The 23,988-nt window shown below is 38.1% G+C and overlaps 1 protein-coding gene across 5 annotated transcripts in view; it reads right to left on the bottom strand.

The window, feature by feature from the left end:
• The window catches only part of Tasp1 (taspase 1), a 234,580-nt gene that overhangs the window by 160,853 nt on the left and 49,739 nt on the right, over positions 1-23,988 (bottom strand). For all 5 annotated transcript variants that reach the window (XR_007236041.3, XM_048455440.3, XM_048455441.3 and 2 more), the window contains 2 exons: positions 21,931-22,015; positions 3,568-3,647 (listed from right to left, as the gene is read on the bottom strand). Coding sequence is in view for 4 of the 5 variants with exons in the window: in XM_048455440.3 (XP_048311397.3) it covers positions 3,568-3,647; positions 21,931-22,015 (165 nt within the window). In the remaining variant the exon portion in view is untranslated. The remainder of the gene's footprint in view (positions 1-3,567; positions 3,648-21,930; positions 22,016-23,988) is intronic.

Below are 23,988 nucleotides of genomic sequence, written 5' to 3'. Positions count from 1 at the left end.
TAGCTGTTTATAGAACTAAGGAATAAAATAGGCTACTCTATACTTGTATGCTTTTTACATCTAATCAAGTGCGTGTTTTTCTTTGTGCACATGCCATGACATGTGCAGAGGTCAAAAAACAACTCTCAGGAATCAGTTCTTTCCATGCAACATGTGTATCTGAGACTCAAGTTGGGACATTAGACTGTCAGTCTTGGTGACACCCACTGTATTTGCTAAACTATGATTGGCTATTATGAAATTTTGTGACATTAATAACTAAAAGGGAATGGTGACAGAGGTACACAACAATGAAACTTATTAATATGGTCCCATGAAGATAGCACAAATTCAATTAAATTATAATCTTAATGTATTAAATTTAACCTCCATAATAACCACAACCTCAAAGAAAATATCAAAAACTATATATATAGCTTACAAAATGAGATGAAAATCATTTCACTATCAAGCAAATAAAAGCTAAAGGAATAAATAAATAAAAGAAATGAGGAACAAACACTGGCAAACACATAAAAATTAATAGAAAAAGCTAATACAAAAAATAATGTATGTGCAGTAGCATGGACATGTTACGGCATATATATTGAGGTCAGAGGACAAATTCCAGGAGTTGGTTCTCTACTTTCCCCATGTGGTCCACGTAATCAACCTCAGGTCATCAGGCACGGCAGTAAGTGGCTTTATTTGGTGGCGTTATGTAATAATCTTAAAATGACAAAATTATACTGATGGGTAGTAAATTAGTGGCTGCTAGGGGTGAAGACAGGAAGAAGTGGATGATATCACAAAAAGTCTACATGAAAGACATTTGAAAATAAGAGTGTACTTGAAGCTCAGCTCTAACAGTGGCATCCTGAGACACTGCTAGAAAACCCACTGGAAGCACCACACACACGCACACACATGTATATACACACACACACACACACACACACACACACACACACACACGATAAGCTATTAGCCTGATCTCACCACCACAGAATGCATACAGAATCAAAGCATCAAAACGTACCTTATAAAATATATAAAGATATGTCATGTATGTCATGATTTTTTAATTTAAAAAATAAATAAGTGTTTAAATAATATGCTTTTATTTTATATATATATACATATATACACACACTGTATTTGCTAATATTTCCTATCATATTGATTACTACTACCATTTGTGATTAATCTTTACTGTCAACTTAATGGGACTCAGAATCACCATAAAAACACTTTGGGTATGTCTGTGAGGAGCAGTGTAGATTAAGTTACATGAAATAGAAAGATCCAGCCTAGATTTGGGTGGCACCATTCCATGGACTGTAATTTTGGACTGAAAAAAAAAAGGGAAAGCAATCTAAATGTAAGTATTCATTACTCTCTGCTTCCTAACCCGGGTGACAATATGACCAGATACTTCCTATTCCTGTCATCATACCTTCCATGTCATGATGCACTATGAACCAACTGTAAGCCAAAATAAACCTTTTCCTCCAAAATGTGCTTTGGTGGGTATTTTGTCACAGCAATGAAACAAATAACTGATGCATTATAATTATTATTATTATCAACATCATTATTACTCACTCAGTATTAATTAAGACCATATAGTTAGAAAGCACAGCTTTTATCTTCTGGTAATGAAGGAATCAATCACACCAAACCAACCTATGTCAGAACAGGTCCGGGAATGTACTCGAGTAAGGATTCCGAGTGCCTATGAGAACATCCAAGAAAGCAAGACCAGAGTCTTATGACCTCAGTTTCTTTATAACTCAGAACTGTTCTTAGAATGTGTTTTCGTGCCCCTCCCAGGTATAGCAGATAAGAGTGAGTTCACTTCAAACTACTCATCATTGCTTGCTGTTGCTACTGAATTAAATGCTTAAATTACCTTTATATGCCTCTATAGAAAACTTCGTTTTTCAGGCTGGGCGGTGGTGGTGGTACACGCCTTTAGTCCCAGCACTTGGGAGGCAGAGGCAGGCAGATCTCTGTGAGTTTGAGGCCAGCCTGGTCTACAGAGTGGGTTCCAGGACAGCCAGGGCTATTACACAAAGAAACCCTGTCTCGAAAAACCAAGTGTGGGGGGGGGGAGATAGAAAATATGTTAATATGCTGTGTTTCCGAATTTAACAAAACTACTTCACACTGAACTATGTGTCAGTTCACTGAATATTGTCTTACTTATAAGGTTTTTCAGTTTTAACTCGTGTATCTTTTTCATACAGGCCTAAAATTTTTGTTGTTGATTCCTCAGGGTCAGGGGCATTGTGCCCTATGCCTATAAACTAAGCAATTGGGCAGCAGAGGTAGAAGAATCAAGTTTAGGACCAGCACGAGCTACTCTAGTTACTGCTCAGTTGTAGCTAAGAGACACCACTGGCAAGGCAACTTAGAGAAGGAAGGCTTTTTTTTCCAGTTTTTTGAGATAGGATTTCTCTATATATCCCTGGCTGACCTAGAACTGGCTCTGTAGACCAGGATGGCCTTGAACTCACAGAGATCCACCTGCCTCTGATTCCCAAGTGCTGGGATCAAAGGTGAGCACCACTGTGCCCAACTCAGAAGAGCTTAACTGGGAGCTTGCCTACAGTTTCAGAATATTATTAGTCCATGACCATTATGGTGGGGAATACAGCAATACAAGCATGCATGGCACTAGAGCAGGAGCCAAGAGCTTACATCTGATCAGCAAGACGGTGACCAAGAGACAGCAAAACAGACCCTGGCATGGGATTTTGAAACCGCAAAACCCACTCCCAGTGACAGACCTCTTCCTAAGGTCACAACCCCTAAATTAAACAATCAAAGGTACTCACTGATGGGGCCCTTCTCATTTCAACCACAAGAGCTCATAGTAAGTTTCAGACCTTCTTCAGGCAAAAAGTGACTGAAATCCTGACTCTAAATACAAACAAGAGGCTGAAGACATAGCTCAGTAGTGGAGAGCCTTTGCTGCTCTTCCTGAGGATCCAGGTCCCATACCAGCAACCAAGTGGTAGCTTACAACCAGCCATAACTCCACTTCTAGGGGAACTGATGCCCTTTTCTGGCCAAATGTACACACATGGTGCACAGACTTAGATGCAAACAAAACACCCACACACACACAAATAAACTAATCTAAAACCAAAAGAAATCCTTCCTCAGCTCAAGAGCAGTTAGGAATCCTCCTGTCCTTCAAAGAGAGCACTGTTGCTTTGCTATTTACAATCATATACATCACCTAAGAATGAGGCTTCAGGAATACTTTCACAGACCTGGCATAGTGACTCACGCCTGCAACCCTGGCAATTAGGAGGACTTCCTTAAGTTCAGGGCCAGCCAGAGCTATATGGTAAATCCCACACCAACCTTGGTTACAGAGTAAGACTGACTAAAAATAAAAAGCAAAGAAGAAACCTCTAGAATAAAGAAATGATGGGGGGAAAAAAATCAGTAAATTTGCCCTATCTTTTACCTCTAAATATTTCAACATGAAACTGTTCTACCTGTGCATAAGAACAGAAGTAATGTAACACTTTAGGCTTGTTGTTCACACAGCTTACTCAGGAAGGTTTTACTCACTTGTGGTCATGATGCTAGGAGGGCAAGAGGGTATCCCATGATCCACTGCCCATCTGTAGGCTCCTTCTCCAACTAAAAAGCTAACAACAAAAAAGTTATTCTTTTAAAAATACATAGTGTCATCTTCTGCAGTCAATAAGTTATAGAAATATATCACATGGCAATTATATATTATTATATATAGTCTGAGAGATACAAATAATTCTAGAGTTGGCACAAAATAAGACAACTGCATGCTCAAAGTTTCTTTTAAATTTTTCCTCATTAGAAGTGACTAATGCAGAAATTGGAAAAATATTAACACAATAAAAAGTGAAAGTAACTTCCTATGGAAAATAAGATCTTCCTTTGATCCACATGCCCATACCGTTTATTTTATGCAATCTGTTCAATCAGCTTAAGGGTCTAAACAAATGTCTTCAGACTTGTTATTTTTGTCTAGAACTAGATACACACAAACCCACTGGCATGCTGACACCCTAAGTTCAATGCAGCAAGAAGGCACATAGCATGCTCACAGTCATTTCCACTCTAGTGAGGAAATACTGAAATACATCCCAAAAGAGATTTTTCAGTCTTATAGTACAATCTTTAATATAAAAAAGGGAACAGGACATTTCTGGTTTATGAAACACTAATTTCCAAAGACTTCAAAAAGCATGCCAACACAAGTAACAATCCTATTCTCTTAAGTAATTTCATGAGGCAAACAGTGATTGTAAGCAGCAAATTGCAACAATCACTTCATCTTCTTCCATAGCCTACTACTTAAAGATTCCAGCCAGCTAGTAATGGACCCCTTGAACATGTGCCTGGCTGTTAGCTTCTACTCTCTATTTTTCAGTTCTAATCATTCCCACATTAAAGTTCAAGAGCAGGGGCGGAGAAATCAGTGGAGAAGAATACCTCTGCTTTCGCAGAGGCCCACACTCATTTCCCAGAACCGACGCTCAGAGGCTCTCGATCACCTGTAACTCCAGTTCTAAGAGAACTGACTCTATCTACTGATGTTTGAAGAGACCTGGATTCATGTGCACTTCCACAAAAACAGACATATGTAAAAATAACTTTCAAAACTATATTAAAACAAACATCAAGAGTAATAACTATTAAAGTCTTTATATTCAGTTATCACTAACACTAGCAGGAATTCAGCATTTCAATGCAATGATAACTACCACAAAGCAATATTTGAGCTAGGCAGTGGTGGAGCCACCTCTAATGAGAGCACTCAGGAAGCAGAGTTAAGCACAACTCTGTGAGTTCGAGGTCACCATGGTCTACAAAATAGGTTCCAGAACATCCAGGACTACATACAGAGAAACCTTCTCAAAAAAAAAAAAAAGAAAGAAAGAAAGAAAGAAAGAAAGAAAGAAAGAAAGAAAGAAAGAGCAAATAATATCTGATAATACAAAAAGGTCACATGTTTAGAAATTATATGGCTTCCACAAAAGTGATTCAAATAATCACTTTTCTATGAATACTTTAAAATGCCTGAGATAGTTAAAAATCTGCAGAAATTAAATACTAAAAATCTCAGTAGGCACCCTGAAAGATAACAAATGTTATCAAAGGATAGTTAAAGAGATTAATTCCAGTAACCGTTTTCTTTACATTAAGACTACAATGGAGCAGGGTGGTGGTGGCACATGCCTTTAATCCCAGCACTTGGGAGGCAGAGACAGGCAGATCTCTGTGAGTTTGATGCCAGCCTGATCTACAAGAGCTAGTTCCGGAACAGGCTCCAAAGCTACAGAAAAACCCTGGCTCGAAAAATCAAAAGACTTGAATGGAGAGAACACTGAAAAAGAAAGAGGAAACAGCCAACAGAAATTTTCAAATTCATGTAACAGTGGTCACTACAAATAAAAGCTGTCACATGAAAATCAGAGAAACTAAAACAAAGCTTAAGTGTAAAATCTGAGCCATCATTATACCACCTTTAGTACTTCCTCCTCCAGGGTGGGGGGGAGAACTTGATTTAAGACTTTCAATTAATGCAAAAAAGTAAACTACATGGTGAATATTAAGCGATCATGGCAGAAATCTGGGATGAACCTGGAGTGTAACACTCCAGATAGTCATCTAGGATTCAACCTCAGTGTCTAGAATCTTTGTTATTTGATGTACAGTTCTTAATTTTTCATTCTTTCACCATTCATAATTTTGACATAAATAAAACCTATGTAGAGCATGAGAATGTGGCTCAGTAAAGTGCTTGCCTGCTGTGCTGTCATCTAAGGGGAGGGAACCACCATTGAGAAAAATGCCTCCATAAGATCAGGCTATAGGCAAACCTGGAGGGCATTTTCTTAATTAGTAATTGATGGGGAAGGGCCCAGCCCATCATGGGTGGTGCCATCCCTGGGCTAGCAGTCCTGGGCTCTACAAAAAAGCAGGCTGAGTACAGAGAGAGTAAGCCAGTAAGCAGCACTCCTGCACGGCCTCTGCAACTGCCTCCAGGTTACTGCCCTGTGTGAGTTCCTGTCGGACATCCTTTGATAATAGACTATGATGTAGAAGTTTAAACCCTTCTTCACCAAGTTACTCTTGGTCATGGTGTTTCATCATAGCTGTAGTAACCCTAACTAGCACACCCAGTATGCATGAAGTTCTGAGTTTGATCCCTTGATCCACATAGTTAGTGAGTTGAGGCCAGCCTGGAATAAATGAAAATTTGTCTCAAACTTTGATATCATCTACATAATTCTTAAACATTTTAGACATTTTAAAATATTAATATTTAGAAGTCACTTATAGATACTATAAAATATACTAATAGGTAGCCTTTGCTTACCATCGAATGTTGTCTAGGAATTTACCATCACATGAAATGCCATATAAATGTTTTTGATATCATTTCAATGTAAAATTTCTGCAAAGTATTTATATGTATGTAAAACAATACATACACATATATACTAATATGTATAAATTAAAAAAATCACTTTTAAGAACAGCAAGTACCAACCCTAACTTCCTTTGAGATTTGTTCTGCATCTCCTTTTTAAAGGAGGTTTGTGCAAACCCGTTAGAAAACATTAACTCTACTACAGTAAGACATGCCCACCACTGTCCTTCCTTCATCTAAACCTCAACTATCCAGTTACACTGACCTCCCTGATACTGTTTCTGTGCCGTGGATACACCCACCCCAGCCTACTCCAGTCAATTTTCAGTCAAACTAGTCATGAAAATCATTGCAAAACACAAGTCAGAACTCATGTCTAGTTAGCACTGTTACTGAAGCCACGAACCTGACATTAGGTAGGTCATGGGACCTAAGAGAGAACCTACTACGAATATTCTACTAGATGAACATAACACTAAACCAACACTCAAAGACTTGGCACCATACCCATGGGCAAGTGCACCGCTCAGCCCTCATCAGAAAAGCTTATTGTTGCAATAGATGGCAATTAACAGAATAACCCCACAACTGGTTGCCATGCAGACACTACAAGAAAGCAAGGTGTTCAACCCTAAATGTAACATCTACATTATACTCTTCTTTTAAGTTTCAGGGACCATCTCATATTCATCTGGAAGGAATATAAGGAGCCAGATGTACTGATGACTACAACTAAACAATGTCTTCTGGAGACAGCAGATAGTTGTACATATGAAAAGACAGCAACTGTGACAACATGCACATGATCTTCATGAAATAAAGCCAGACAAAATTCAAGAATAAAGTGGGGAGGTGATCAGAAAATTCCACTCTTAGCTGAGAAGCTATTGCCAACTGATAGCTTCTTGAAAGGGAAAGTCAGTTCTGTAAAGGGTTATAGTCCCTGACAGGCTATCCATGTTCTAGTAGATAACCCAGGCATTAAGTAGACACTGTGAATTTAAAGAAGAAAACACGTGAGATTGAAGGAAATGGGGAAAAGGGTTCAAGGGAAGGGAGAGAACGGTAGAATAGACCAAAACACATTATATTCATATACAAAATTCTCAATAATAAAATAATGGTACGAGAGAAAATACTAGGCACTGAATTTTAAAAAAAAAGTCTATCATTTCGTTGTGCATTATAAACACATATAGCTGAAGACAAATCAGGCTACTTAATACTTACTTAAAGCTCATGAATATAAAGTGCAAGAGCTCACGGCACAAGGAACATGCACAAAACTAACAAAATCTGAATTTGTGTAGGGGATGATGTGAATATATGTAATATGTATGATATATGCAATGTGTATGTAATTGTGTGATGTGTGTGGGGGTCTATGTAATGTATGTGATATGTGTATATGGTGTTTGTGTAATGTATATATAATGTGTGTGTAGCATTGTGTAGTATATGTAATGTGTGTGGTATGTATAATGTGTATGCAATGTGTGTGATTTGTAATGTGTGTGATATGTGTGTAATGGATGCAGTGTGTGTAATGTGTATGCAATATGTGTGTAATATATGTGATGTCTATGTGGTATTCAGTGTGTGAGATGTCTGTAGGAAGTGAAATGTTGTGATATATGTGTGATGTGTATAGTATGTGTTCATGCACCCATGCAAAGACATGAAGAAGCCAGAGGTCGATGCCAGGTGTCTCTCTATCTTTTTCTATCTTCTATTTTTGAGTTAAGGTCTCTCAGTGAACCTCCAGCTCACCATTTCAGGAAGACTGGCTAGTTAGCAAGCCAGGGATTCAGCTGTTTCTGTGCCACTCCCTGAGCAAAGGGATTACACACATGCACTACCATACAGGACTTTTACTTGGATGTAATGACTCATGCACTTTACCCAAGTGAGTTAACTGCTGAGGATTCTTAATTTCTAAAAAAAGGAAAATTTCAAAAATATATGACCAATTTGACATTTATGTCCTCCAATCTGACAAAATCCATATTCTGAAATCCAATTCTGAACATTTTAGGATGGTGTTAGGAGGTGTGGCTTATGAAGGGGTGACTGACTAGGTCCCGAGAGAGCTGCACTGAACAGGTGAGGGTCCCGTGGATTCCACTGTCTTCTCACCATATGACTCAGCTGGGAAAACTAAACCCTCACTGCACACTACAGCTGCTAACTTCTTTACCTTAATGCACCTTAGCTTTAGAACTGTCAGAAATGCATTATCGTTTTAAGCTATCTAGTCTATGACATTTGTTACAGCAATGAAATTAACAGAGTATTACTGTCTGCTTTAATAATTATAAACATCTTGTCAATTTTACTGATGTATAACACACAATTATTATAAAAGAAACCTAAAATATGATATAACTTCAACCTACTGTGTCTTAGTATGTATCCTTCAAAAAAATGTATGTAACACAGGATCTCTCCATGTACCCCATGCTGGGTTTAACTCACAACCTTCCTCACTTAGCCTCCCAAGTGATGGTATTCTAGGTAAGGCATGACATCAAGACAAATATTGATTTTTCTTAACAAAAAAACAAACAAACAAACAAACAAACAAAAACACATAACCGATGTTGGGCATGTTACCACACACCCATAATCCCAGTAATTCAAGAGCTGAAGTAGAAGGATTGTCATGAGAATGAAGTCGTCCTGGGCTACATAGTGAGTTCCAGGCCAGCATAGGCAACAGTGTGAGTCCCTGCCTCAAAAAAAAAAAAAAAAAAAAAAAAAAAAAAAAAAAAAAAAAAAAGGGAAATAAATCCTAGGCATAAACAAAAAAAAATCTTCCTTGTGTGAGTTTTAGAGATAAAATGAATATTTTATTTAAGACATTTTCCATTGTGTGTAATTGTTCTCTGGGCCTTAAAATTGTCTACTGCTTTAACATGTAATGCCTGGTTGTTAAGTTTTTCAGTTTTCACATGATAGTTTTTCTGACTCCATATGTGACAATCAGCAAACAAACAATACACACTTGTTGAATAAATATATGGACATGTGATGAATGATTAGATGAGTATAAACACAGTATAATACAGGTGAAATCCAGAAATTTCTAACATAACATGGACAACTATAGGATTCAAGTTCTGTTATCTCAAACTCTCTTAACCTAATAAACTATGTAACATTTTAAGACAATTCATGAAACCCATAAAAACCACAATGCACAAATGTAGTAATTAGCTAATTATCATTACACAGATTAGGTACTAAACATGGGCCCAGACTCTCTCAATAAAGAGCATAGTGCATGACTGGAAAGTGTCACATCAGTATATATAAGAAGAGATAAATATACTATAAAATATTATGAGGGACTAGCTGAAAGCAACTGGATTTCTATAGGTCAGATTAATAAAAAGTGCCTTTCTGGGCTTTTGCTGCTCGGGTGCAGGCCACATTAGGCAGAAGAACAGAGACCCACAGCTGCACAAAAGCCAAGCTAATCACCAGAAAGCCAGATCCCAACAAGGAGAGAGACTCCCTGATAGATTAGAGGTCATACAAACCACCATAAAGCCAGGCCATAAATACCAGAAGACAAAAGAGTGCTGTGGGACAATGGTCTTGTACCCTGTAAAGATTTGTCACTTGTGTTGGTTTAATAAAATGCTGACTGGCCAGCAGCCAGGCAGGAAGTATAGGCAGGGCAACCAGAATAGGAGAATCTGGAAAGAAAGGTTCAGCCTGCAGTCATCACCCAGACACAGAGGAAGCAAGATGAGAATGCCTCACTGAAAAAAGGTACCACGTCACGTGGCTAATACAAACAAGAATTATGGGTTAACGTAAGATATGAGTTAATAAGAAGCCTGAACTAATAGGTCAACCAGTTTATAATTAATGTAAGCCTCTATGTATTTCTTTGGGACTGAATGATTGTGGAACCAGGCAGGACAGAAACCTCCATCAACAAAAGAATAAACAGAATCCAAGGAACACAACATCCATCCAACAAAGACAAACTCAGAAATTAAAGACCTAGACCTACAATCATCACGAATCCAGATGCCTAAACGCCAGTGTAAAAATACAATCAACAATAGGCAAGGCAATATTGCAACACCAGAGCCTATCTATCCTATGAGAGCAAGGCCAGAATACTCCAACACAGTAGAAGAACAACAACAACAAAAAAAGACCTTAAAGTCAATTTTATGAAGATGATAAAAGACCTTAAAGAGTCAAGGAAAAGACAAAAAAAATAGAATAAATCAATAAATCCCTTAAAGAATGCCAATGAAAAACAAACAGGTGAAGGAAACTATTCGGGAAATGAAAAATCAAAATAGATGCAATAGAAAACACTAACTGAGAGAACTGTAGAAATAGAAAATCTGGGTAAGCCAACGTAATGTGGGAATATGTTTTATTATCACTGGTTAATAAAGAAGTTGCTTTGGCCTATGGCAAGGTATAACAGAGCTAGGCAGGAAAACTAAACTGAATATGGAGAGAAAGAAGGCAGAACAGGGAGACACCATGTAGCTGCCAAAGGCAACTGACACAGGAAACTTACCAGCCTCATGGTGATATACAGATTAATAGAAATGAGTTAATTTAACATGTAAGAGCTAGCTAGAAATACATCTGAATCATCAGACAAACAATGTTGTGATTAATATAGTTTCGTGTGGTTATTCGGGTCTGGCTGGCTGGGAAACCAATGCACAGTCTCTGTCTACACCAACAGGAACTACAGACTCAAGCATAACCAACAGAATACAAGAGATGGAAGAGAAAAATCTCAGGTATTGAAGATATGATAGAAGAAATAGATTCACCAGTCAAAGAAAACGTTAAATCTAAAAAACTTATAACAAACAAAACACTATGGAAAGACAAACCTAAGAATAACAGGGATAGAAGGAGAATCCCAATACAAAAACCCAGAAAATATATTTAACAAAATCATAGAATAAAATTTTTCCAACCTAAAGAAAGTCATGCCTATAAAGGTACAAGAAGCTTATAGCACACCAAATAGATTAGATCAGAAAAGAAAGACCCCATGCCACATAATAATCAAAATACTAAACATACAGAACAATGAAAGAATATTAAAAACTACAAGAGAAAGAAGTCAAGTAACACATCTAATTGCTTAATGGAGACTCTAAAGGCCAGAAGGGTCTGTACAGATGTCCTGCAGACTCTAAAAGACTACAGATACCAATCCAGACTACTACACCTTGCAAATTTTTCAATCACCATAGATAGAGAAAACAGGGTATTTAATGACAAAATCAAATTTAAATAATATCTATCCACAAACACAACCCTACAGAACATACTAGGAGAAAAACTCCAACTGAAGGAAGCTAACTACACACTTGAAAACACAAACAATAAAAGATCTCACACCAGCAGAACTAAAAGAAGGAAAACACATACACAACCAACAACAACAAAATATCAAAAATTAACAATCCTTGGTCATTAATGTCCCTCAACTTCAATGGTCTTAAATCGACAATAAAAAGACACAGGCTAACAGAATAGATACAAAAACAGGACCCATCCTTCTGTCACATACAAGAAACACACCTCAACATCAAAGACAGATATTACCTCAGAATAAAGATTTAGAACAGATTTTCCAAGAAAATGGACCTAAGAAGCGAGCTGTTGTAGCTAGTCTAATATCTAACAAAATAGACTTCAAACTAAAATTAATCAAAAGAGATAAAGAAGGAAATTTCATATCGAACAAAGGAAAAGATTCTTAAGATATATGCCCGAAATGAAAGGACACCCACATTTGTAAAGGAAACATTACTACAGCTTAAATCACACAACGAACCTCACACATTAATAGTAGGAGACTTCAATACCCCAATCTCACCAATGTCATTCAGACAAAAATGAAACACAGAAATAATAAAGTTCATAGACATTATAACTCAAATGGACCTAACAGATGTCTACAGAACATTTCACTCAAACAAAAGAATATACCTTCTTCTCAGCACCTCACCAGAACATTCTCCAAAATTGAGTGCATACTTGGTCACAAAGCAAGTCTCAAGAGATAGAAGGAAACTGAAATAACCCCCTGTATCCTATCAGTCAGGTTAAAGAAGAAAGTCAACAACAAAAATAACAGAAACACATGGAAAATGAACAACTCACTAGTGAATGGCTTCTATATCAAGGCAGAAATAAAGAAATTAAAGACTTCCTAGAATTCAATTAAAATAAATGCACAACATACCCAAACTTATAGGGCACAAAGACAGCGTACTAAGAGGAAAGTTCATAGCACTAAGTACCATTATAAAGAATTGCACTGATATCATATTAACAACTTAACAGCACACCTAAAAGCTCCTGAACAAAAGAAGCAAACAAACCCAAGAGGAGGAGACTGGAGAAAATAAAACAGAAATAAAGGGAACACTACAAAGAATCGATGAAACAATTGATTCTTTGAGAAAATCAATAAAGTAGACAACCCCTTATAGAAACAAACTAAAAGGCAAAAAGACAATATTCAAATCAACAAAATCAGAAAAAATATAACAAAGGACACAGCAGAAATCCAGAGAATCATTAAGTCATACCTCAAAAACCTAAACTCCATAAAACTGAAAAATCTAAAAGAAATAAAAAATTTTCCGAATAGATACCACTTACCAAAGTTAAATCAAAATCATATGAACAATTTAAATAGACCTATAACCCCAAAGGAAATAGAAGCAGTCATTAAAATTCTCCTAACAAACAAACAAACAAACAAACAAAACAAAAAGAAAAAGAAAAAGCCCAGGGTCAGATGTTTTCAGTGCAGAATTCTACTTAATGAGCTAATTCCAATATTTGTCAATTAGTCCACAAAATAGAAACAGAAGGAACATTGACAAAATCATTTTATAAGGCCACAGTCACCCTGATACGCAAACACACAAAGATTCAACGAAGAAAATTGGAAAATTCTCAGAAAATCAATATAACTTAAGAGCCAGTTATACCACTCCTGGGCATATAACCCTAAGGACACTCCATCCTATCATAAGGACACTTGCACAACTATGTTCACAGTAGCTTTATTCATAATAACCAGAAAATGAAAACAACCTAAATGTCCCTCAATAAAATCAATAAAGTATGATACATTTACAAAACGGAGTATCACTCAGCTGTTACAAACAATGATCTTATGAAATTTGCAGGCATGTGGATGGAACTTGGGGGAAAAATATCATCCTGAGTGAGTGAGGTAACCCAGACCCAGAAAGAAAAACATGATATGCACTCACTTTTAAGTGTTTATTAGCCACAAAGTAAAAGATAATCATGTTGTGGTACACAGACTCAGAAAAACTAAGTAACAAGGACGGCATAAGGAGGAACACAAGGACCTCCCTGAGAAGGGAAAACAGAATAGATTTTGTGGGTGGACTGGTGGGGCTGAAAACAGGAGGGATCAACTTGAGGAGGTGGATAGATACTGGGGAAAATGACTGGAATTGGGAGCATTTTGGAAGCAAAATAGAACCTGGTGTAATGGAATCTAACAAGTAGAGCAAAGACTCCTAGTAATAGGGGATTGTAGTGTGATTAATAATTGATCTTAATGATAAAAACCCAGAATAAGATATTAGGGGGTGAAAGCTGAAAGATCAGAGAAGCAGAACAGCCAGTCACATGCGTTCTTTATATCTCTAACGAATCCTCAGATTGAAGAGGGCAAAATCTTGTCTCCAAGAATTCTCAGACTGAATCTTTGAGCTCCTGTATTCTCCCATGATATATTCTCTCCTCTCTTTGCCCAGCCATATCCCTTCCTCTCTTCACCTCCTTAGTGATGGGACTAAAGACATGGGGCTCCCAAGCACTGGGATTAAAGGGGTGAACCACCACTGCCTGGTCTCTATAGATAACTGGCTAGCTCCATACTCTGATCTTCAGGTGAGCTTTATTTGTTAGATCACAAGTAAAATATCACCACAGGGGACTAAGCCTGAATTGATCATCTTCTATAATCAGGCAAAGCCTTAAGTACAGGGATTGGGGCACCAACTCAATCACAAAACCTTCAACCTATACTTTGTCCTGCCTGAAGAGTGTTCTGGGACCAGAGTCTAGCAGAATCCTCATCAAAGACACCAGAAAGACTTCATCCAGCAATCTATGGGAGCAGAGGCAGAGTCCCATAGCCAAACAATAGGCGGAGCTCAAGGAATCATGTAGAGGAAAGGCAGGAAGGATCAGAGGAACCTAAGGTGTCAGGGATATTCCAAGAACACAGCCCACAGAATCAACTGACTGGGCCTTAGGGGGCTGGGATAGTCCAAGAACACAGCCCACAGAATCAACTGATTGGGCCTCAGGGGGGCCTCGCAGAGATCAGGGAGCCTGTAGGGAGCTGACCTAGGTCCTCAGCATACACTTCAGAGCTGGGTAGCTCGGTGTTCTTGTGGGATTTCTAACACTGGGAGCAGGCAGTCACTGACTCTTTTGTCTACTTATGGGATCCTTTTCCTCCTACTGGGTCACCTTGTCCAGCCTTGATGTGATGGTATGTACCTGGGCTTACTTTAACATATCATGCCATGTTTGATTGATGAAGAGGCCCACTCTCCCGAGAGGAATTGAAGGACGCATGGATCTAGGGAGAGGGGAGATGGTCAGAGAGGATGGGGTGGGGGAAGGAAAGGGAAACTGTGGTAGGGATGTAATACATGGGAGAATAATAATCTTTAAAAAAAATAAAAGTATCTTCTCTTTAAAAAAATAAAAATACAAAATATCAAAATAAATGATAAATCTGGTTAAATTAATACAGGGGACTAAAAGAATCTACTTTTAAACTACTATAGTTACACAGTGAGTTTCCAAGTATGTAAAGATTTTTCTCTACTAGACAAGATGGAGTAGCAGAATAAACTTATCAACTTGTCTGAATCAATGAGGGAAAAAAATCAAAATATGAAAAATCAACAGTTTTAGACATTAGACACCAAGCAACAAAGGACTGTTAGCATATTAAAAAAAATAAAGAAAGAAAGAAAGAAAGAAAGAAAGAAAGAAAGAAAGAAAGAAAGGAAGGAAGAAAGAAAAAGAAAGAAAGAAAAAAAGAAAGAAAGAAAGAAAGAAAGAAAGAAGCCAAGCTCACTCAGAGAGCTCACTTGTATGACTTCCAGAGTTTCTAGGCCACAGTCCAGGAGCCCAGCAGTCTCTAAAGCAAAGAGATGGAACTGAGCCATCAGAAGCTGAAATGGCTAGAGTTCACAGGACGAATTACAGAGGAAACAACTACAGAGAGAGGGCTCCAGAGATCTGGAGAAAGCACCTCTTTAGTAGTTTGTTGAATGGAGACCAGAGTCTACAGAAGAGGAAAATGCCCAAAGCCCTGAAACATACAACCTGCCAATTGCTAAGGAAACAATCCCAAGTTCAGATAGGGCCAGGAAACCTTAACTCCACTAGCTGAGGGAGCCTCTTCACTCTCACATCATCTGCTACAGAATGACAATGAGGCTAAATGTATTCTCTAGACATGGGAAGCCTAAAGCGGGACCTGGAAAGACCAAACACTTTAATAAAATTTTATGTCTATTAAAAAATAAAAACATTCAATACACAAAAATGTAAAATTCATAATGCCTGCAATACAATAAAAAAAACTAACGAACAGAAAAATAAAACCTACAGGGAAAAGGGAAATTAATCAACTCAACATTATCTAAAAGTAATAAAAATTATAAAACCAGTAAACAAAAATATTTTTAAAATTGTTATAGCTCTATTCATATATATTCAGGAGGACAGAAGCCTTTTATAAAGATACTAATTTAATGTTCAGCAGTAACTACAAAGTCAGAAATGATAAACTAGACTGGATGTGACTTGCTGGTAACCAGATAACAAAGAAGGATAACTGAGATTGAAAACCACAAGCAATAGAGACTTCCAAATGAAACAAAGAAAAAGGCAAGAAGAATTAACAAGTCAGGGAGTTATAGAAGTATACATAAGCCACATACAGCTGCTCCTCAGCCTACTGAGAGGAGCATGCACATAGATGACGCGACTGTCATAGCAGCTTTAGCTTCACACGCCCAGGAGGAAGGGTACGCAATGGAGATAGCTCCTTCAGACTGGTTTGGACATGTCTGTAAGTCAAGGTTGGTGGGCCCAGCCTGTCGTGTGTGGCACTATCTCTGGGTGGGTGAGCCTAGGCTGTATAAGAAATACAGCTGATTAACGCAGAAAAAAAGCCAGTGCTCAGTATTTCTCCAGGTCTCCACTTCCTACCTCCAATTCCTACTAGAGCTCCTATTCTAACCAGCCTCAGTGATGGACTGCGACATGGAAGTGTTATCTAAACAAGTCATTCCCTCACAAAGCTGCTTTTGGTCACTGATCACAAACTAGAGCACCTACTCTAAAAGAAAGAAAACACCAAAACGTCCAAAGACAAATGAGAGCAGGGCAGAGTCACAGACACCTGTCATCCGCCACTCAGGTGACAGAAACGGGAGCGCAAGGCCACCCTAAGATCAACAGTTCTAAGACTGCCTGGCAACACAGCAAGACTCCACATCAGAACAACAAATGCATTTGATATACATAACCTACACAGCATCACTATTTAGCAACACAGTGTAACTATAATGTCAATGTTTCTACTCTTGCTCATGTGGCTAAGTAGGAACCCAGGGGGACAAAAAAAAAACGCACAACTACAGCTACATGTAATCATGGACATATCTTATACACACACACACACACACACACACACACACACACACAGAGGAGGGCAGAGCATTTTCAACAAACAGTGTGGAAAACCTGTATTTTCATTAAGTAGAACAACAAAATAAAATCTCACACAACAAAAATCAACTTAAAATCAATTCAAGACCTTAAGTAGGCCTTTAAACTTTAAAATCACTAGAATATACGAAGAAAAGTCTTCAAGATGTAGGAATAAACAAGGGCTTTCTAAAAAGGCCTCTATCAGCAGAAAAAGTAATTCCAACAAGTGACAAATGGGATTGGATGAAACTAAAACAGCGATGCTCAGCAAAGGAAGAATTGACATACTGAAGAGACAGCACACAGGATGGGAGAAAAATATATCTCATAAAAGATTACTACTTAAATTCAGTAGGAAACTCAAAAGACTAATCATTCAAAAACTATATCATCCAATAAACAAATGGAAAAATAAATTGAAAACATTTTTCAATAAAAGAGATTCAGGGGCTACAGAGATAATACATAGCTCAGCAGCTAAGATGACTTGCTTTTCTTCCAAAGGATTCAGAATCAATTCTAGTACCCACATGGCAGTTTACAAAACAATCCAATACCTTCTGGCTTCCTCAGGCTCCAGATAAGCATGTGGTACACAGACGTACATGCAAGCAAGTCAGAAGTACAAATGAACACAGCATATCAAAAATAAATATATGGCTGGGTGGTAGTGGCGCACTCTGGAGGCAGAGGCAGGCAGAACTCTGTGAGTTTGAGGCCAGCCTGGTCTATAGAGCAAGTTCCATGACAGCCAGGACTATAAAGAGAAACCCTGTCTTGATAAACCAAAGGGGGGGTGGGATAATTCAACACCCTTAGTCACCATAATAATGTAATTTAAAATTGCTTCTCAAATCTGTTTCGTCACAGTCAAATTGGCTATTATCAAGAAAACAAATGGCGGCAGGTACTGTTGAGATGGAGGGCAAAGGAATCCTTATACAGTTGCAGTGAGAATGAAAACTGGTGCAGCCACTGTGGAGATCAATATAGGTATTCCTCAAAAACAAAAGCAGGCCAGGCATGGGTGCAGTGATATTCGTTTTTATTTTAATAAGTAAAGCTTGCCTGAAGTTCAGAGACTAAAACAGCTACACTGATCAGCCTTACAGACCAAGCAGTGGTGACACACACCTTTAATCCCAGTAGCCACACTAGTTTGCCGTAGAAACCAGGAGGTAGTGGTGTATGCCTTTAATCCCAACACTAGAGAGGAATATAAAACAGGAGGAGACAGCTCTCAGATAGTCTCATTCTGAGATTCCTGGAGGCAGGATTGCCATTTCGGATTGAGGTAGAGGTAAGAGCCAGTGGCTGGCTGTTTTGCTTTTTTTGACCTTCAAGCTGAATGCCAATTTCTGTCTATTGGTTTTTATTAATTGTGCTACACATTTGTGGCTCACTCCTTTAATCCCAGCACTTGAAAAACAGAGTCAGGCAGATCTGACCCTGACACTGAGTTCAAAGTCTGTGTAGTCTACATACAGAATTCTAGGCCCCCAGAGCTACACAGTTAGAGGATATCACAATAAATACATAGAACTACCCTATGATTCAGTCAAACCATCCCTTGGCATATACATACCCAAAGGAATCTAAGCAAGCATTCCAAAGAAATATTTAGACAACCAGGCTTATTACAGTACTGTTCTCAATAGTCAAGATGTGTAAGTAACCCAGATATCCAACAATAGATAAACAAAGAAAATGTGGTGTATATACTCATAGGAGTTTTATTCAGCCTGGATAAATGAGATCATTTTAATAAAAAATTTTTCCTTGTAAAATATTAAGGTATTATACTCACTTTGGCAACTACTTTGCCTTGTTCTGTCTTTCTTCCTTTTCTTTATGAAGCAATCACAGTGGATTATATAACCATTCCAAAGTGTTTAATATACCCACACATGTGGTAGTTTGAATGAAAGGTTCCTCATAAATATCAAGCATTTGAATACTTGCCCAGTTGGTGGCTGTTACAGAGGATTAGGATGTGTACACTGGCCGGAGAAAGTATGTGCGGGGACCCACAGTTGTGAGCCTGTTTCACTTTGACTGGAGGTCAGAGAGTTAGAGCTCTCTCAAAGTTGTTCACAACAGGTGTACCCACAAACGAGCAATTCTGACCTGGGGTATGGTTACTCAGTATTTTGGGTGTCGAGGTGGATCAGGACCTGGGCCAAAGGCTAGAGAATTCAAGTCTGTTCCTTATATCATGTTAATGAAGTCTGTTGTCTTCTCTCTTTCCTTTTGAAGTATATAAGCAGGTGGAGAATAACTTCAGGTGGTTTCAGTATTCACTGAATGTACCTCCTGAGGCTGTTCTGTATTTCTGTCTTTTATTTGTCTTTTATCTCTGTTCCTTTTGCTTAATAATTCTAACCCTCACAGTCCTACACAGGAACGTACAGCTTTGTCAAAGCTAATCTTCAACAGTATGTCACTGGGGACGAGCTTTAAGGTCTCAAAAGGCTCAAGCCACTTCACTTAGCTCTCTCTGTTTTCCGGCTAGTAGCTGTGAGCTCTCAGCTGTTGCTGCCATGCTTTTGTTCTGTCAAGATAGACTCTAGTCCTCTGGAACAACAAGCTCAGTTAAACTTTCTTCCATGAATTGCTTGGTCATGGTGTCTCTAATACAATGGTGTAACTAATACAATGCACATTTTTATAGAGCCTTAGAAAATACAGCTATGTAAATGTGTATATATTTATGTATAAATAGAAAATACAAATAACATAAAAAGCATCTGAGAATGAGAAAGCCTTCAATTCAGGACAATTGTTACTAAGCATAGGAACTCCAAACTCAGCACAGGGCTATGGGACACTGTGTAAGGTGAGGATCCACTAGAAAGGCCTTAGCTGGCTGAGCATGAGGGATTGTTTATTACTGTACTCCCAGCAATCAACAGGACGAGGATCCCAAATTCAAGGCCAGTCTGGGCTTTATGACAAGATTCAAAAGAAGAAGGAAGAAGAAGAAAGAAAACTTCAGTCTAGATAGCCTCCAATTCTTTGGTGATATTTTATTCCCTAACTTAGGTGGTATCAACTAGTTCAGCATATTATTTTGCAGGCTTTTTGCTGTTGTTTTTTAAGAAACTATAGCTGGGCATGGTGATGCATACCTTTATCCTAGCAGACAGGGACCAAGAAATTTCTGTGTGTTCAAGGCCAGCTGGCCTATAAATCAATGTCCAGGCAAGTCAGAACTACAAGTGAGACCCTGTCTCAACAAATCAAAAAGAATGTAAATAGAAGTTAACTTTCATTTTATTTTTAATTCTACAATGTACAGATCTCTTGCTATAAACTGAGAGAGAGCACCCTGTGGGTACGGCTCCCGTGACAGGTATCACTGTACTAGTACAAGACATGGCATTCCCAAGACCCTCTCACTCATCCTCCCTGTCTCACTCTCTGACTTCTCTCTTCCTCTCCTCACCTTTTCCTCCCTCCTTCCCCCTTTCCCTCTCTCTATCTTCCTCTCTTTTAACCTCTCCTTCCCATCTGTTTCTCCACAGACTCCTCACCCTTTCCTTTTCCCATATAGTTTCAATGACAGGACAAACAAGAAGGCAACTACTTGCAAGGCAAAAAGAAAGTCCACACCAACCCAAACAGGCTAGAACTATGAACATGAACTTCTCAACCTCTACACTTATGAGAGTATAAACTTTGTGTAAACATTCCCTCAAAGATACTGTGTTGTAGAGTAAATTAGAATTAATGTCTCCCTCCTTTTTCTACTTAGTAATAGGACTAGAAAGCAAATTTTCTAACCACTGAAAACATTTAGGCTGTTTACAGCTTTATACTCTGCCAAGAAAATTTTATATTGTACATTTTTAAGACTGATTTTTATTTTATATGTATGAGTGTTTTCCCTGCATGTATGCATGCATACAATCTGAGTACCTGGTACACACAGAGGTCAGAAGAAGATGTCAGATCACCTGCAACTGGAATTATAGATGGGTGTAAAACACCACATGGGTGTTGGGAACTGAACTGAGGTCCTCTTTAAGCAAGTGCCCTTAACCTCTGTGTCATACATCTTTCCAACCCAGTCTTTTTAACCTTTAAATTTGCACTGTAATTTTCTGACTAATGTGATAAACTTATTGCTCTATAATGATACAGCCCACCTGCCCCAGCACTAGTTACGTAGTACATCTTTTCCCCATCGCAGCGGCCTAGACGACACTGTCATCAAAGACTGAATCCCCTTAATTTGCAAATCTGTCATACTGATCTTTTTATGTTTTTACCTCTTCCGAGTAAGATGAATAAGGTAAAAGACAAGACATTGCTAATTATTAGTATTACTGGATAACAGTTGCAACATGGCTATTCACAATATGCAACATATATTTTTCTATGAATGTCCCAAAACTAATTACTTTAGACACTGTGCTCCAGTATCTTTAGGTTTTGAGTTTCAGAACAAAATAACCCTAATTGATTACTTGGTGACACAAAATCCTCTGGAGAATCAACAGCATACAAATCCAGAAATTAATTAAAATCTACTTTGAGCCATGAGATTCTATTCCATCTGGAGCTTATCAGCTGTAGAGTATGCCACCATTACAGAACAAAGTGACTTAGATGTGTGATTGCTGGTACAGAACCAAGAGCATCATCCTCTGTGGATTAAAGCGGCCTTTAAACACTAACATCCCAAGACAGAAGTCAAGAGGAAGAGTGGTTACCAGGGAGGAATCCTGCCTGCAGAGAGCTTGCCCTTCTGCCCTTCACACAAGAGTCTGTTTGCAACTGAGACTGGATTCTTGATTCCTACAAAAGAAAATTGACATAAAAAGAAATCAGAAATGTCTTCACACTTCTCCACTTAGTTTTGTGCTGTTTCAATAACTTTAAAATATCTTGGAAATTCTTTACAGACACCAAATGTACTAACACAAACTTAACATGAACACAATAAAAACTTAAAATATAGTCTACGAAAGCAGTTCTCAACTTGCGGATCATGAACCCTTTGAGAACTAGACGATCCTTTCACAGGCGTAGTCTAAAACCATCTGCATATCAGATATTTACATTACAATTCATTAACAGTAGCAAATTTATAGTTATAAAGTAGCAACAAATATAATTCTGTGGTTAGGGTTCACCACAACAGGAAGAACAGTATTAAAGGGTTGCAGCTTTGGGAAGGTTGAGAAATACTGGTCTTGGGGAACTCTAACCTGAGACTAAGAAGTACACATTTTAAAACACAATTAATAAAAACTCAGAGAGAGATATTGGGGTTCAACCTGAAGACCAGGAAAGCAAAGCAGCCAGCCACTGGCTCTTACTTCTACCTCAGTCGGAAATGGCAATCCTGCCTCCAGGAATCTCAGAATGAGAATGAGACTGAGGCTAAGAGCTGTCTCCTCCCGTTTTAAAATCCTCTCTAGTTCTGGGATTAAGGGTGTGCACCACTACTGCCTGGTTTCTATGGCAAACTAGTGTGGCTACTGGGATTAAAGGTGTGTCATTGTGGTTACTGAGATTAAGGATCATTGCTGCCTGGTCTGCAAGGCTAGCCAATGTGGCTGGCTTACTTTTCAAATCTTCAGGCAAGTTTTATTTATTAAAATACAAATAAAATGCCACTACACTACAACATTTTAATTTTCAAACAGTGTTAATATGGTACTCATCTAATACCTATTCAGGCACACTATGGGAAGAAAAACAGCCGGAATCTTTTCCTGGTAGGAGGAGAGCCCACGCAGCAAAGGTAAATACAAGTGTGTCTGTGTCCCATCCACCAACACACCAATCCCAAAACATGGGACACTGAACAGTGTGTGGAAAAGGTGAGCATACCTGTAACCCCAGCACTTGGAATACAGAGACAGGAGGATTGCCACATGTATAAGTGTAGTCAAAGATACAAAGTAAGTATCAACCTCATCTATGGAGTAAGACTTTGCCTCACAAAACATGAAAGTCATGACAGAATTAGAACTGGAAAAACAATTAACTTTACATCATCTTTCATAACACATGTCCATTATCTGCATTCAACCTTCCCTTACCTCTTACACTTAGCCTTTCTTGTTATACTGTGCCCACATGTACATTTATTTACATATATACATCTATTATTGCCTAGAGTCCATGCATGAAAGACAGCATATATTTTTTTTGTTTCTGACATTGTGTGACCTCACTTAATATTATACATTCCATGTCCATCAATTTTTCTGCAGTTTTAAATTTTATTTTTCTTTAGAGGTGAGTAATATTTCATCAAATATATATATATATATATGCCAAATTGTTATATTGTTATCTGTTAAAAAAAAAACTAGGTTAATTCCAGTTCTTTGATATAAGTGAATTAAGCAGCAATAAAAACAGGAGTATTTCTGTGGTTGGGTGTGGATTTACCCCTCTGAGTATCTCCCACAAGAGAAACAGCTAGGTCATACAGCAGTTCTATGTTTAATTTTTGAGCACTCTCCATTTCCACAGTTGCATTAGTTTGTGTGCCCACCATGATGGCTAAGGGCTTCTTTCTCTCCACATGCTCTCCAACACTGGCTGCAATATCAATTGTGATGACTCTCAAAGTAGTTTAATTTTGCATTTCCCTGATGGCTAGGAATACTGAGCACTTAATTATTGGGCATGTGTATTTCTTTTTTGAAAATGGTATTTTTGGTTCATTTACTCATTTGTTGATTGTCAATTTTATTTCTTTGTTATTTAAGTTCTTCAATTCTTTGTATATTCTAGACAATAGCCCAATGTCA

Source organism: Myodes glareolus, chromosome 10, assembly GCF_982192425.1.
Source record: "Myodes glareolus chromosome 10, mMyoGla1.1, whole genome shotgun sequence".
Classification (NCBI taxonomy): domain Eukaryota; kingdom Metazoa; phylum Chordata; class Mammalia; order Rodentia; family Cricetidae; genus Myodes; species Myodes glareolus.
The sequence above is the reverse complement of the archived record's forward strand: the minus strand, read 5'-3'. Positions and strand labels throughout refer to the sequence as shown.